This window comes from Narcine bancroftii, chromosome 3 (assembly GCF_036971445.1).
Source record: "Narcine bancroftii isolate sNarBan1 chromosome 3, sNarBan1.hap1, whole genome shotgun sequence".
NCBI classification, from domain to species: Eukaryota; Metazoa; Chordata; class Chondrichthyes; order Torpediniformes; family Narcinidae; genus Narcine; species Narcine bancroftii.
In genome coordinates this window covers 174,000,709-174,015,487 of record NC_091471.1, presented here as the reverse complement: position 1 = coordinate 174,015,487, position 14,779 = coordinate 174,000,709, and the positions used below count along the sequence as shown (strand labels likewise).

General features: G+C 44.5%; 1 protein-coding gene across 5 annotated transcripts in view; it reads right to left on the bottom strand.

Annotated features, from left to right (window-relative positions):
• Positions 1-14,779, bottom strand: part of adamtsl7 (ADAMTS-like 7) — a 573,773-nt gene that overhangs the window by 499,541 nt on the left and 59,453 nt on the right. For all 5 annotated transcript variants that reach the window (XR_011353929.1, XM_069925866.1, XM_069925865.1 and 2 more), the window contains exons 2-3: positions 13,012-13,087; positions 12,575-12,647 (exon numbers count right to left, since the gene is read on the bottom strand). Coding sequence is in view for 4 of the 5 variants with exons in the window: in XM_069925866.1 (XP_069781967.1) it covers positions 12,575-12,647; positions 13,012-13,040 (102 nt within the window). In the remaining variant the exon portion in view is untranslated. The remainder of the gene's footprint in view (positions 1-12,574; positions 12,648-13,011; positions 13,088-14,779) is intronic.

The following is a 14,779-nucleotide window of genomic DNA, read 5'->3' as shown; positions in this document are numbered from 1 at the left end:
TCAGTTACCTTTATCTATTTGACTGAACTCAGTCAATCACAAAATACATTCAATGTATATTTTCTCCAAACCACAGTCCTCAATCTGACTTTTAGACAGGGATGTCAAAGTCTCTCAGTGACTAGTACCCAATTACACATTAAAGGTTAATTAAAGGTCCGTCCCATCATCATTTCCACGTCCCATTTTGCCTCAAATGATCTTAATCATATAATGGATGGGGAAAGTGCCAGCATATTTCAAAGTGAAGGTTTTGAGAAAGTAATATTGCAGTAACCTCACATGAGCATAGAGGGAGGAATTTGCTCATATGGTAGGATCTGCATGATGCACTTGGTTTCCTTCCAATAGTGCAAATCACAGACACATCATTTTTGTACATTTAACAGTGCTGGATTCTAAGCATGGGGTTCTCATATCGCAGATCTTTGCAGAGTGAGAATCCCCAACTTTTCTGTTGGGAGTTAGCCAAAATGTATGTCAGGAACCATTAATTATCCCAAAGGTATGTTAGCAGACCAGGGTCAAATACTGACAAGATACCTTCCCATAGATTTACAGTACAGCTACCAGACAGAGGAGATACTGGGTCCACTTTACAGAGAGAAACAAAACCAGCACCTGCTAAGATGTATAGGAGAAAAGAACAGGCCTCCACCTGGTGGAGGTACACAGGGCAGGGCAGTGGTGCTGCCTCGTAGTTCCAGAGACCTGGCTTTGAATGAAAGCTCGGGATCCATCTGTGTGGAGCTTGCACTTTCTTCCTGTGCCATCATGGGTTTTCCTTGGGTGCTGTAATCAACTCCGACATCCCAAAGATGCTGGTAGGTTAAATGGTTGCTGTGAATATGAGAGGGTGAGAGATGGTGAGAGGGCAACAGGGGGCGACGGGGTGGGGGGCAGGTGACAGAGGGAATAAATTGCCAGGCTACAGAGAAATAAGAAAAAGGAAATGAAACGGATGGAATTTCTTTCTTGGGAACCAGCATGGACATGATGGGTCTGTGTAACAACAAGTAACGAAAACCTGGACAGCAAAGGTGCACACATCAGGATGTTCTTTATCGACTAAGGTTCAGCATTTAACACCATCATCCCCTCAAAACTGATCAGCAAACTCCAAGTCTCAGACTCAATACCTCACTGCATAATTGGATCGTGGATTTCATCACCTCCAGATCAATCAGTGAGGATTGGTAAGAACATTTCCTTTACAATCTCCATCAGTACCAGAGCACCACAGGGCTGCATTCTTAGTCCCCTGCTCAACTCGCTTTACACCTATGACTGTGTGGCTCAGTATGACAACAACACCATCTACAAATTCGCTGACGATACCACAGTAGTGGGTTGTATAAAAAGTCGAACATGCAGGAAGGAGATTAAAAACTTGGCCAAATGGTGCACCAACGATAGCCTTGCAGTCAATGTCACTCAAACCGAGGAGCTGATTGTTGACTTCAGGAAGGGAAAACCAGATGTGTATGATCTAGTGATCATTGGTGGATCCAGAGGTGGAGAGGGTGGGCAAATTTAAGTTCTTGGTTGTCACTATCAGAGAGAGTCTTCCCTGGAGTCAACACACTAAGAAAGCACATCAATTCCTCTTCTTCCTCCGGATCTTGCAGAGGTTTGGTATGACATTGGAATAACATATAGTTTCTGCACCTGGATCTTTGACTTCCTCATCAGAAGAGCACAGGCAGTATGAATTGGAAACAATGTCTCCTCCTCACTAACCATCAACACAGACGCACTTTAAGGATGCATGCTTAGCCCACGACTCTACTTGCTGTACACTCGTGACTGTGTGATCAGGCACGATTCCCATGCTATCTACAAATTTGCCGATAGCACCACAGTTATTGGCAGAATCACAAACAACAATGAGGAAACGTACAGGAGGGAGTTATATCATTGAGTTGTGTCACACCAACAACCTTGCACTCAATGTCAGGAAAACCAAGCAGATGATTGTGAACTTCAGGAGAAAGTCAGGGAAACACGACCCAGTCTTCTTTGAGGGCTCAGCAGTGGAAAGGGTCAAGAACTTCAAATTTCTGGGTGTCAATATCTCCAAGGATTTGTCATGAAGCCTCCCTATTCGTCCAAACACAAAGGCTCGCCAGCTTGAAATTCGCTGAAATACTGATACTTGAAAACTTCTACAGGTGGACTGTGCAGAGCATTCTGGCTGGATGCATCACTGTATGGAGGAGCCAACACTCAGGACAAGAAAAAAAGCACTAGAGGGTTGTTAACTCAGCCTAAGACATCACGGGCACCAGACTTCACTCCATCGAGGACATCTACATGAGGCGGTGTCTTAAGAAAGCAGCCTCTATCCTCAAAGACCCCCACCACCCAGCCCATGCCCTCTTCCCTCTGCCACTATTGGGAAAAAGGTACAAGAGCCTAAAGACGAGCACTCAGTAGCACAAGGACAGCTTTGTCCCCACTGCCATCAGATTCCTGAAAGATCAATGAACCAAAGACGGTGACTTTTCGTGCATCATTTTTATTTATTTTTTTAAGGTGGTTTATACAAATGTTTGCACTGTGACGCTGCTGCAAAACAATCAATTTTTTAACTTTTCCATGACAATAAATTCTGAATCTGAAACCTTAGCAAATTTCTACAGATATGTGGTGGTAAGTGCTGCATTACAGTCTGGTATGGCAACACCAATATCCCCCTAGTGTAAAGCCCTGAAAAAGGTAGTGTACACAGTTCAGGACATCACAGGCAAACCCACTCCCTCCATCAAGAACATCTACAGGGAACGCTGCCATCAGAGTGCAGCACCAATCATCAAGGATCCACTGCACCCAGCACACGCTCTGTTCTCACTACTACCATCAGGAAAGAGCCACAAGGCTCGCACCACCAGATTCAGGGACAGCTGCTACTTCTCCACCATCAGACTCCTCAACAACAAACTCAATCAGGGATTTGTTTTAGGAGTCTTGTACTTTACTGTTTGTTTCTTTTCTCTCTGTATTGTACAGTTGTTTACCTTTATTTGTTTACATGTGAATACTGTGTACAGTTTTTTTGCACTACCAGTAAGTGGTCATTCTGCCTGGCCCACAGGAAAAAGAATTTCAGGGTTCTATGTGATGTGACGTATGTACTCTGACAATAAATATGAAACTCCAGAAACCCTTCCCATCCTAACGGGCCCACCACCATGGAGTATTGATCATGAGTTTATTATCATACACATTGTACAATGTATATGTGCAACAAATTCTTGCTATAACAAAGGAAATACAATAGTATACATTGAATTGCTGGACAGAAAGAAATAATAAATAACTAAATAGATAGATAATAAATCTTTACAGTTACCACAGTGTAAGTAGAAAGGGGGTTTACAATGGTACTGAATACATCCAAGTTATCCCGCAAGCTATATTAGTGCCTGATTATAGTCTCCTGGGATTGGATCTTTGCCAAGTCACTCTGGAGTTGGATCTAAACCATGCTATAGATTTTTATGGCTATATTACTGACAATGTGAAGCAAAGTTCACAACAAGTTGTAAACCAAGTCTCAATATCTCACATTCCCAGATGGCTTGGTGAATTAAAGAGTTGCTGGGCCTTGTTTGCAACTCTGTTCCACACCTTGTCACAGCGTTCCTGAGTTAGGAAAGGTAAATTCAATTAGTGATCAGGGACAAGAAATCTATCATAAAATGATTAAAGCATTAGGGACTCAGCCAAATGCAGCTATTATACAAAAAGCTCTTTTGGTATTGGGCTATGGGCCAAGGGCTGGTTAGAGGAATTGGTACAGGGAAAATGGTAGTCAGCCTGGACATTATGGACCAATGGGCCTGTTTCTATGGTGTGGAAATTATCATTCCCCTTTGATAATCTTGATCAAGAATACTTATTCGGCAGGTTCACAAGTCTGACACACTGAACATGGAGTTCAGTACATTTAGAACTGCACTACTCTCCAAAATGGAGTTAGTAACTTTAGACAAATGAAGTATTGGGAGTGGTGAATGGAACAAAGTTGAATAAATAAAAATGCATAAAATTTTTAATTTTTGTTTAGCTTTATCTTAAGTATTATCATTCTATGTATGTTTATTAGAACATAATGACATTATTAGAACACTGAGGCAGGCAAAGGAGGAAAAACCCAACACCCAACCCCAACCAACCAATTTTCCCCTGCAACCGCTGCAACTGTGTCTGCCTGTCCCGCATCGGACTTGTCAGCCACAAACGAGCCTGCAGCTGACGTGGACATTTACCCCCTCCATAAATCTTCGTCCGCAAAGCCAAGCCAAAGAGAAAGAAAGAGGCAGTGCAAATAATTTCATTGGGGATTATCACTGGAGACCAATAAAAGTAAAAAATTATAGAAATGAAAAATTAGCCATAAAATGCTGGTTACATTCAGCAAATTAATTAGCAAATGGAGAGATAACTAGCAATAGTTATAAATAATCCATCATTGTCAATCATGTCTGAAAATAAGATTATTACTTCTCCAGGCGAGCAGGAAATATCACCGTTTTGTACCAATGCCAGAATTAGGGATCAGCTATCAATAGTGACCTTGTTAGTGATGCCAATAATCTACAAATGGGCTCTGTGACAAAAAGTATATTTTAGTTTTAACAAAGCTCAGCTCCTTCATCCTTCCAACCAAATATTTAAACAGAACCATTTTTGCATGAGATTTTTATATTTTCTTTTTCCAAAATATTTTGCCCTTTGGTTGCATTTCTATAATATTTTTTGTTACATGGTTCTTGGGGCTATTTTGATAATGAAAGTTTTTGTTGTGCACCAATTGGATGCCCTCAGTCAGTGGCACCTCTGTCCTTCCAGCTCCTGGTTCTACATCACACATGGTTTTGGACCAATTTGCTGTCCAATTTCCAGGGAGTGTTGGTCAACAATGACCAACTCTGCAGTAGATTCTAATAGCTTTGAAATTCTTGTTCATTTTTTTCCCTCACAATAAATTTCTGTCTTGACCTTGCTGAGCCAGTTTCTTTCCAGACAGTGGAAGTGCTTCACCTCCCTACCTTGCATTTTCAACCCCTAATGATGGGTTGATAATGAAAAGGTAAAGTATTGAGGGAGGCTTTCCACTTTCAGTCCAAGTTTCATCAGAAAATTCCTTGTGATAACAGAAATCACCAATCATATTCAATCCATCCATTACTACCTAAAATTCTCTTGCCTCTTTGCCACTGCAATCCTCTCTGCCACAGCCCAGCTCCAGTCATTTTTATATTATGGTGGATTTTGTAATGATTGCCTCAAGTTAGGAATAATTCATATATTCAATTTAATTGTGTTCATGTTTACAGCTATTTTCATCGTGTAAATAGTTTTGATTTAGATTTTAATTGGTACATTGACCTCCTCTTTTCCTTTTTGCTCCCTTTTCCTCTATGTTCTTCCACCCATCCCTTCCTATCTTTTCCCATTCTCTTTCACAATTCTCCACTTTCTCTCTACACCATAAACTTTCTCTTTGACCTCCTCCTCAGCTTCCAATACTTTTCAAGCTAGTGTGGCGGTGTGAGCAGTGAGAGAGAGACTCAACCACCACGTTGAGGGGCGTTAACGACTGTTGTTATTCAAATTCAGCACGCCCCTTTAAGGGCAGCATGAGCTCAGTCACCAGGTGCATTGTGACATCACAATCGCTGCCCAGAGTGCACGCTGGAAGGGATGCTGGAGTCAGAGAGAAACCACTGACAACACCATTTCCCCATGGTTGCCCCGCCACGTGGCGATACATGCGGGTACGGTTCACCATGAGAATGTGCGCCGCCACACAAGCACCACCGCCCCCCCCAGAACCAGCTACATGTCCTGTCACTTTGGCGGCCAACCACAGCGCTTGGGTGCAGCCGTCTGCACTGGCTGTGATAAGTCCAGATGGGCCACCTCCACCGTAAAAAGTTCCTCCCTCCCCCCAATGTCTAGGGTGAAGGTTCCTCCAGTCCGGTGCAAGACTCTGTACGGCCCCTCGTACGGTTGCTGCAGGGGTGCACCGTGTGGCCCACTTCGCACAAAAATGAACTGAGCCGAATCGAGTTCTTTGGGGAGGTGGATTGGCCAGGTGCCATGGCGTGTTAGGGGTGGGGGAGCCAGGGAGCCCAGTCTCCTGCGGAGGTCCACCAGCAGGTTTGCTTCGGTAGCCGCGGAGTCGGGGTTTGAGCTGAAAAGCTCACCTGGTAGGGAAAGCGGTGTACCATTCATCATCTCTGCCGCTGAGGCTTGTGGGTCCTCCTTGGGTGCTGTCCTAATCTCGAGGACCCAGGATAGCTCGTTCGCCCAATCTGGTCTGGAGAGCCTGGCCATGAGCGATGCCTTCAGGTGCCTGTGTAACCTCTCCACCAACCCTTTTGTGGGTGGTATGTCGTAGTGTGGTGGAGCTTCACCCCCAGGAGTTTTGCCATTTGGGTCCACAGGGTGGACATGAACTGCATGTCCATCGCTGGTGATGTGCGCCAGGACTCTGAATTGGCCAGAGTCTGGTTGACCAGAGTCCTGGCGCACATCTCCGCAGAGGCTTCCTTGATCAGGATAGCCTCCGGCCACCTTGTGGCACGGTCGACCACCGTAAGGAGGTAAATGAGCCTCCCTTTACACCGGCAGGGGACCAACGATATCGACGTGGATGTGTTGGAACCTGCGAGCCGCCGAGTCAAAGTTCTGTAAGGGAGCCTGCATGTGTCAGTCGACTTTGGAGGTCTGGCACCTGGTGCAGTTCGTGGCGAGCTCCACTACCTCTCTCGCTTGAGCCTATGCCACACGAACCACTCTGCAACTATACGCACTATCGTCTTCACCGCTGGGTGAGCGAGGTCGTGGACTAGACTGAAGACCCTCGCTCTCCGGTGTGGTAGGACTACTGGGCTCAGCGAACCTGTTGACACATCGCAGAGCAGTGTGTCCAGGGTGCTGGGCAACTGGACGTCTTCGAGTTTGAGGCCCGAGATGCGGTCTGCAAGGCCTGCATCTCCGCATTGCTCCTCTGGGCCTGGGCCAGTTGAGCGTAATCTAGGCCAGGGCGAAAGTGTTGATGGCAGGTCGTGAGAGTGCATCCGCCACCACGTTGTCCTTACCAGCCCTGTGTCGGATGTCGGTCATGAACTCCGACATGCAAAAGAGGTGGCGCTGTTGTCTGTCGGACCATGGATCCTTGGACATCACCAGTGCCTGGGTGAGGGGCTTGTGGTCCGTAAAGACTGTGAATTGCCTGCCCTTCAGGAAGTAGCGAAAGTGGTGGATGGCCAAAGTACAGTGCCAGGAGCTCCCAGTCGAAGACACTATATTTGAGTTCTGGTGGGCGCAGCTGCTTGCTGAAAAAGGCCAGCGGGCGCCAGTGTCCATTGACCCACTGTTCCAGGGACCCCCCCCCCCCCCCACTGCCTTAGCTGAGGCATCCATGGAGAGCACTGTGTGCGCCTCTGGCCGTGGGTGCACCAGTAGTGTTGCATTGGCGAGGGCCTCTTTTGTCACGACGAAGGCCTTATTCACCTCTTGCGGCCAGGATAGAGTCATTTCTTTGGTGGCTATCAGCGCGAACAATGGGCGCATGGTACGAGCAGCTATGGGGATGAAACGATGGTAAAAGTTCACCATCCCCATGAACGCCTGAAGGCCTTTTAGGGTGGGGGGGGTTTAAGGGAAATGTTGGATGGCCGCCACCTTCTCCGGTCCTCCAAGAATTGGAGGGTCTCCTTGCCGAACTGGCATTTGGCTGCTTTGACCGTGAGGCCGAAATCCGCAAAGAGGGTGCGGAGGTGGGCCTTGTGTTCATCATGGCCGCGACTGGCAATGAGTATATCATCCAGGTAAATGAACACAAAGTCCAAATCCCTTCCTACCGCATCCATGAGGCGCTGAAATGTTTAGGCCACATTCTTTAGGCCAAAGGGCATACACAGGAATTCAAAGAGGCTGAAAGGGGTGATAATGGCTGTCTTACCCATGTCATGCACCGGGATTTGATGGTATCGCCGCATGAGGTCCACGTTGGAGAAGATCCATGCGCCGTGGAGGTTGGCGGAGAAATCCTGTATGTAAGATACCGGGTGTCTGTCGGGCGTGGTTGCATCTTTCAATGGCCAGTAGTCCCTGCAAGGTCTCCAGCCAGCCCCCAGACAATTTTGGGACCATATGGAGCGGTGATGCCCAGGCACTCTCTGAGCGCCAGACAATTCCAAGTTCTTGGAGCCTGGAGAATTCCTCCTTTGCTTGCTGGAGCTTCTCAGGTAGCAGCCGTCTGGGCCTAGCATGCAACGGGGGGGGGGGCCTTGAATGCCGATGTGGTGGAAGACCCCATGCTGGGGCACAGTGGCGTTGAAATATGGCTCTAGGATGGCGGGGAACTCTCGGAGGATGTCAGTGAATTCATCTTTGGCAGTGGCTACGGTGGCGAATTTGGGCCTGCAGGCATCTGCTGTGTCGAGTCGTGTGGAGTGGAATGTTCAGGCGTTAACCAGCCTCTTGCCCTTCATGTCAACCAGGAGACCGTGAGCACTCAGGAAGTCAGCCCCCAACAGCGCAGTGCCCACGGAGGCTAGTATGAAGCTCCAGTGCAACTTCTCCCTCCCGATCTGGATCTGTGCCCTGCAGGTGCTGTAGGTCCTGATGGTGGAGCTGTTGGCCACCCGCAGGGTTGGACCGCAAGATCGGGTATGAGTCCCTAATGCTGTGGGGGAGAAGGACGCTGAGCTCAGCCCGTGTCCACCAAGAAGTCCACCAAGGTGGACTTGTCCATCACATGAAGGAGGCGGTTTGTGCGGCCAGCCGTCGCAGCCATTAACAGCAGCTGGCCTGATTGTTTCCCTGAAACCCGCAGGGTTGATGGCACTTACGGGCTTGCACTCCCCTGCGCTGGTAGTAAAAGCACCAGGCCAATGGCCCTCCTCTGGCTTGGTCTTGGGGGCAGGAGGCAGGCTGCTAGTTCCCTGACGTGGCACCAAGTTGAGGGCTGCCTCGTTCCCTCTCTTTGTGAGCCAGGGGGTGTGCGCACGGGCAGCTGCCCTTCTCGGGTCTGAGACATCCTTGTCCATAAGGTGCAGCCAAACGTCCTCCAGCATTTGCTCCAGGAATACTTGGCAGAAGAGAGGAAGGTTTGTGGTCTTCTGCCAGGACCAGCATCTCGTCTCTTGTCCATCAGCGCCGAAGGACTACGGACTCCAAGCCCATCCAGCTGTAGGAGCCTGGAAGCCTGTTGCCGGGGGGTGAGCCTGAATGTTCCCAGCAGCAGATTTTTAAGGGCGGTGTGCTTGGCCACAGCCGGGAGTGGTGGATGATGTCGTCCACCCTCGCTGCCGTATCTTGGACAAGAGCGTTTACGACGTGGTAGAACATTGTGGCGTCTGAAGAGATGTTGCAGAGTTGAAACTGTGCTTCCTCCTGCCTGAACCACATTCCCGATCGGTGGGTCCAAAAGGGGGGAAGCTTGATGGAGACAGTGTTAAGCTCTGCCGAAGCCATGGTTTTCAGGAGTCCAGAAATTCATCTGGGCTCATCGGTGTCACCACTGTGGCAGTGTGAGCAGTGAGAGACACAACCACCACGTTGAGGGTTGTTAACGACTGTTTTATTTGAATTTGACGCGAGCCCCTTTAAGGACAGCGCTGGCTCAGTCGCCTGGTGCATTGTGACATCATAATCGCTGCCCAGGGTGCGCGTTGGAAGGGATGCTGGAGTCAGAAAGAAACCTCTGATGACACCATTTCCCCATGGCTGACCCGCCACGTGGCGATACAAGCGGGGCCGATTCGCCATGAGGATGTGTGCCGCCACAGCATAATGTATAGGAGTTGGGAGGTGATGTTGAGACTATTCAAGGCATTGGTGAGGCCGTATTTGGAATACTATGTGCAGTTGTGGTCCCCAAATTATAGGAAGAATATCAATAATGTAGAGAGGGTGTAGAAAAGATTTACTAAAATGTTGCTTGGATTGCAGTATCCAGAATACAAAGAAAAATTGAGTAGACTGGGTCTTTATTCATTGGAGCATAGAAGGTTAAGGGGGGGGTTTGATAGTGGTATTTAAGATTATGAGGGGGATAGATAGAGTAGATGTGAATAGGTTCTTCCCCTTGAGGGTAGGTGAGATTGGTACGAGGAGGGCATAAATTAATGTTTAGAAGTAACATGAGAGGGAGCTTCTTCACTCAGAGAGTGGTGGCTGAGTGGAATGACCTTCCGGAAGAGATGGTTGCAGCAAAGTCAATTTTGTCATTTAAGAAAAAGTTGGATAAGTGCATGAATGTGAGGGGACTGGAGGGTAATGGGCAGGGAGCAGGTAAGTGGGACTAGAGATCAGTTAAATTGGTATGGACTAGAGGGGCCGAGATGGCCTGTTTCCATTCTGTAATTTTGTTATATGGTTATATATACTTGTTTGACAGTAGAATTTTCCAATTACACCCAACATACTCAACAAAGCATTGTTTCATTCTCATCCATTTACAAATGTGTGCACTGTTGGAATCTAAGGGTTAAAACATCATGGAATATATGACTATTTAACAATCTTATATTTACTTCATGTTTACAGTATATATGACTATGTAACAATATTATATTTACTTCATGTTTACCGGTGGAATCTAGGGGTTAAAATATCACGGAATATATGACTATGTAACAATTTTATATTTTCTTCATGGTTAAGGGAAAAGAGTAATGTAATTAAGTGGCAATCACAGCATGGAGCAAAGTTGGCTGAGTAGAGTAGGGGTAGAGGAATGCTCAAACTGAAGGAGGTGTTGAGTACCACAGGAGACACAGGTCAGACCAGAACAAAGAGTATCCTGTAAGAAACAAAGGGAATGGAAAGTCAGTCTAGGAAGAAGATTAAGGGGCACGAGGAGGTGTTAAGGAGAACAGAAGAAATTGGCCAGACAGGAACAGAACGATGATTGGAAATATCTGGGGTAGGAATTGATTTCTGTTCAAAACAATAGGATGCTCTGATCTTGAGGATTTAAGATAAGAGGTCTACACCCGAGATAAACTGTAGAATAGGAAATTGCTGGTGATATACTTTATGTAAAAAATCTAGCAAAGGAAGCCAACTTTTGTTCTGTATGGCAATTTGGATCTATATAAACTGAGCAGACTGGAAATAGGGGTCAGTCTTGGGGAATAGCTCACTGTGCAGGTGACCTATGAACTAATGAATGACCCAGAGTTCTGTTAAGCTTTATTCTTGTGCTGTGTAATAAACTGATTGTTGAACTGAATACTTTCTCCTATCACTTCATTCAACGAGCACGCTGGACTCAGACGACACATAGACTAAATTGAGAGTAGGGTAAAGCCAGAGTCCGACAGCACTGCCAACAAACTGAATCTGAAAACTTTCCATATTATGATAAGTGGTGGATCAAACCAATGTTGTTCTATTGTTCATTAAAGGAATAGGTTGAATAGACTGCCTTCATGTTCCCTGGAGTGTACAGGAATAAATAGTGATTCAGTTGAAATTTCAAAAAAAAACAACCTCTCTGCACAGTCACTGCCTGACCTGCCGAATATTTCCATAGTTTTCTGGTTTTATTGCAGATTTTCAGCATTATGGTATTTTGGATTCCAGGTTAACCAATTGAAACATTTTTCAATGATCAAATGATTTGATAAAAAAAAGATAGAGATACTAGAATAAGATGACATTACCTTTGGGTTAAAGAAAGGTCATTCAGGATTGATGTCAGAAAGCATTTAACACAAAAGTCTCACAAAGTTTTTATTAAGTCATCTTAATTCTTCCAGATTTAGCAAATATGTTGACATAAAAGATTGAATTTGAACCCTAAAAATGTCACCCCAAAATCAAGGTAATCTTATACACCAAGTATAAAATCGGAACTTTAATAGTCTGTGGTTTAGTGTCCCCCATGGCGATGAAGAACAGCATAAAACACTTGCATAATTCCTACAGTCCTCCCACTAAATATTTTTTATTGTAACTTGCATTTTGGAAGCTGGATTAATAGTAATGCTATATTAAAACAATAAAAATGTATTATAAACCTGTCTGACATACCTCAAAATAACAGCACACAGCAGAACAGGTTGACCTAGTACATTAGTGCTTCACTTACTGGTATGTTGAGTGAGCATGGCAGAGTTCCTTCTTCAGTTGAAGGATATTATTGAACTAACTGTTTTGTGATGATAATTGGCAATGATTACTTAATTTTATTAATTTCTTTAAACTAAATTCCCCAGAGCCATGGTGGAGTTTGAACATTTCTACATTACAGTTATTTGCTCCAAACTATCTGTATGATTAGCTTTGGGCTAGTTCGTAACGTCTATTGTTCCAACATCAATCCCAAAATCTGTGTCATAACCTCTTCCTAAATTTTATGTCCCTGCACTTCCATTCTGCAATTCTTCCTCCAAATCCTTATTTACTTGTAATCGCTCCTCATGACCTCTCCTTGGCTACTCCATGATGTTCCTCCGATTTGCTTCACAATTTTGGGTGGCTTGTGAGAGGAAAAATGCAGTTGATTATTATAGTTGCAATACTGAAGCTGGTTAAAGAGACTCACCGACTTGCTTGCATTTCCAGTAACAATCTCAGCATTCCTCTGCAAGCTGAAAACGGTTCCAGTAACAATCAACCTTTAAGAATAAAATGTAAAATCTGTCAAAGTTCATTACTCATTGCTGGTCACCAAGACACGGGAGAAAGAGCAGAGATAAATAATAAGGACCAAGCTGGAACAGGATTAGTGCAAGGTGAGTGAAAGTAGGTTCTTTAAGGTTGGCTTCGTGAGCTGAGACTCTCTTAACAGTGTCACTGAATTATGTATTTTGAAAAACAAGTCTTAACTTTCCAATGAGTTTTCTTGTGGAACAATGAAAATGGATAAATGGTTAAAAATGGCTGCTTTTACCTTTTTACTGGAGATTTGATAAGCTGAAAGGGGAAAATCAGAAAAATCTTAGTAGGAATTTAGTAGCAGTGTAGAAAGTAGTCACTCACCTAATCAACCACCTTGCTGCATGCAACATTGTCTTGTTGGTGGTTCAATCAGCCTGCCAGCACATTGTAGCAAACCCTGCAAACCATAAAAATAGTGCCACATCTTTCTGAATACTTTGGTGTAATTGCAATAAACATGAAAAGGTTATTAAAAGTCACTTTGAATTTCCACAGGGATAGTGACGACTATCTATTATCGTTTGGCATGTCAGCAGAACTTGTGAAGAATTTTTTTTACAAGATTCTAAAAAGTGATTACGTTTAATTTGAAGAGGGAGAAGGACCACCTTCTAAGGAAATTCAAACTCATTATATTTTAATGGACTCATTTTTATCAGCTAATACAAATACAATATTTATCAATTAAACCGAGAGCTGTGATTTAACCCAGAACAACATTTCTAAGCAAAACTGCAGATGCAATTAAAAAATGCATCAAAAAGTCTTATTTAATGGTCACCCAGTAGGGAATGACTAGTCAGCTACATCCTGGCAGCTGCACCATCTCTTCCTACTTCAAGAATGCCAAAACTAGCAAAAACAATCACCCTGATCAACAATTATATGGTTCTCTATGTTTCTTGGAACAACTTACTGATTCCATTCCCAAATCTCCTCGTCAACCTATATCATTCCTATTACCTCCCACCATGCAGTAACTCTGTTAAAAATGGTTCATACAACTCCGGAAACTTGAAGTAGAATGAGATTAAAACTTTAGGGATTCTCTGGCTGGAGATTAAAATGCATTTATCTGCAGCATCTGTTCAAGCTATAGAATAAGATAGAATGTCCATTGTTAAAGGAGGCTCCAAGCAACATTGACAAGCCTGGTCATGGTGCCAATACTTATTCATACATAAATATTTTGCAGAACATATAGAATTACATAGGCTTGCAGAGTGTGGAAGATTGTTAACACACTGAAGGCATAATCAGCATGAAGGATTGACTAAATTATCAGGAAAACAGGGGAATACAGCTTGCTTCATCAGGTATTTCCTTGGAACTTCTGCTCCATCACACATGCTGCAGAAATGCATGCAAGGGGTTGTTCAGCAGCACATCTGGGCAAAGCTATGAAAGCAAAACAGATGCAACTGAGGAAATTCTTAGTCATAGATAAACAAAACAAATAGTGCAATGAAGCATCATTCCTCCAAAAGATAATCAAGGGAATTACACAGTCATCTGAATGAAAGAAGGGACTTCAATATCTGGAGAGAGGATATGCAGTGAGGTCTACTTATAGTCTAAAAAAAACTATGTTCAATGAATTAGAAGAGGGAAGAGTCCTTTCAGGGTGTCCTGATGTGCTTTTGCTTTCAATGTGTTGGATGTATGGCTCACAGCAAAACCAGCTCACTTAGACATTCAAAGCCAGGGAATTGAATTGCATTGTGTAGGTAAAAACATCATGAGATGGGACCGGAGAAGAAGTCACCCAGTACTAAGGAGTAACAGAATGCAGATGTGACCTTGTACACTCAAGATAAGCTTGGCACTAACAAGCTGATGAGCAGCAGACTAACAGTGAAGGGTAGCAACAGCTTATCCCATCTCATGATGTTTTTACCTTACAATTGGTACACAATTATTTTAGAATTGAAATTTGTTGTCAACCATATCTGGGTCATTTTGCATTAATCTGTAAATTCCACCAGGTACTTCTGCCCCTGAACCGTTGAGAATGACATTATTCTTTGCATCACTATTTCAGTCTATTGTGGGGAAACTGAGAATTGGCTGCTCAAAACAGTAGAACAGT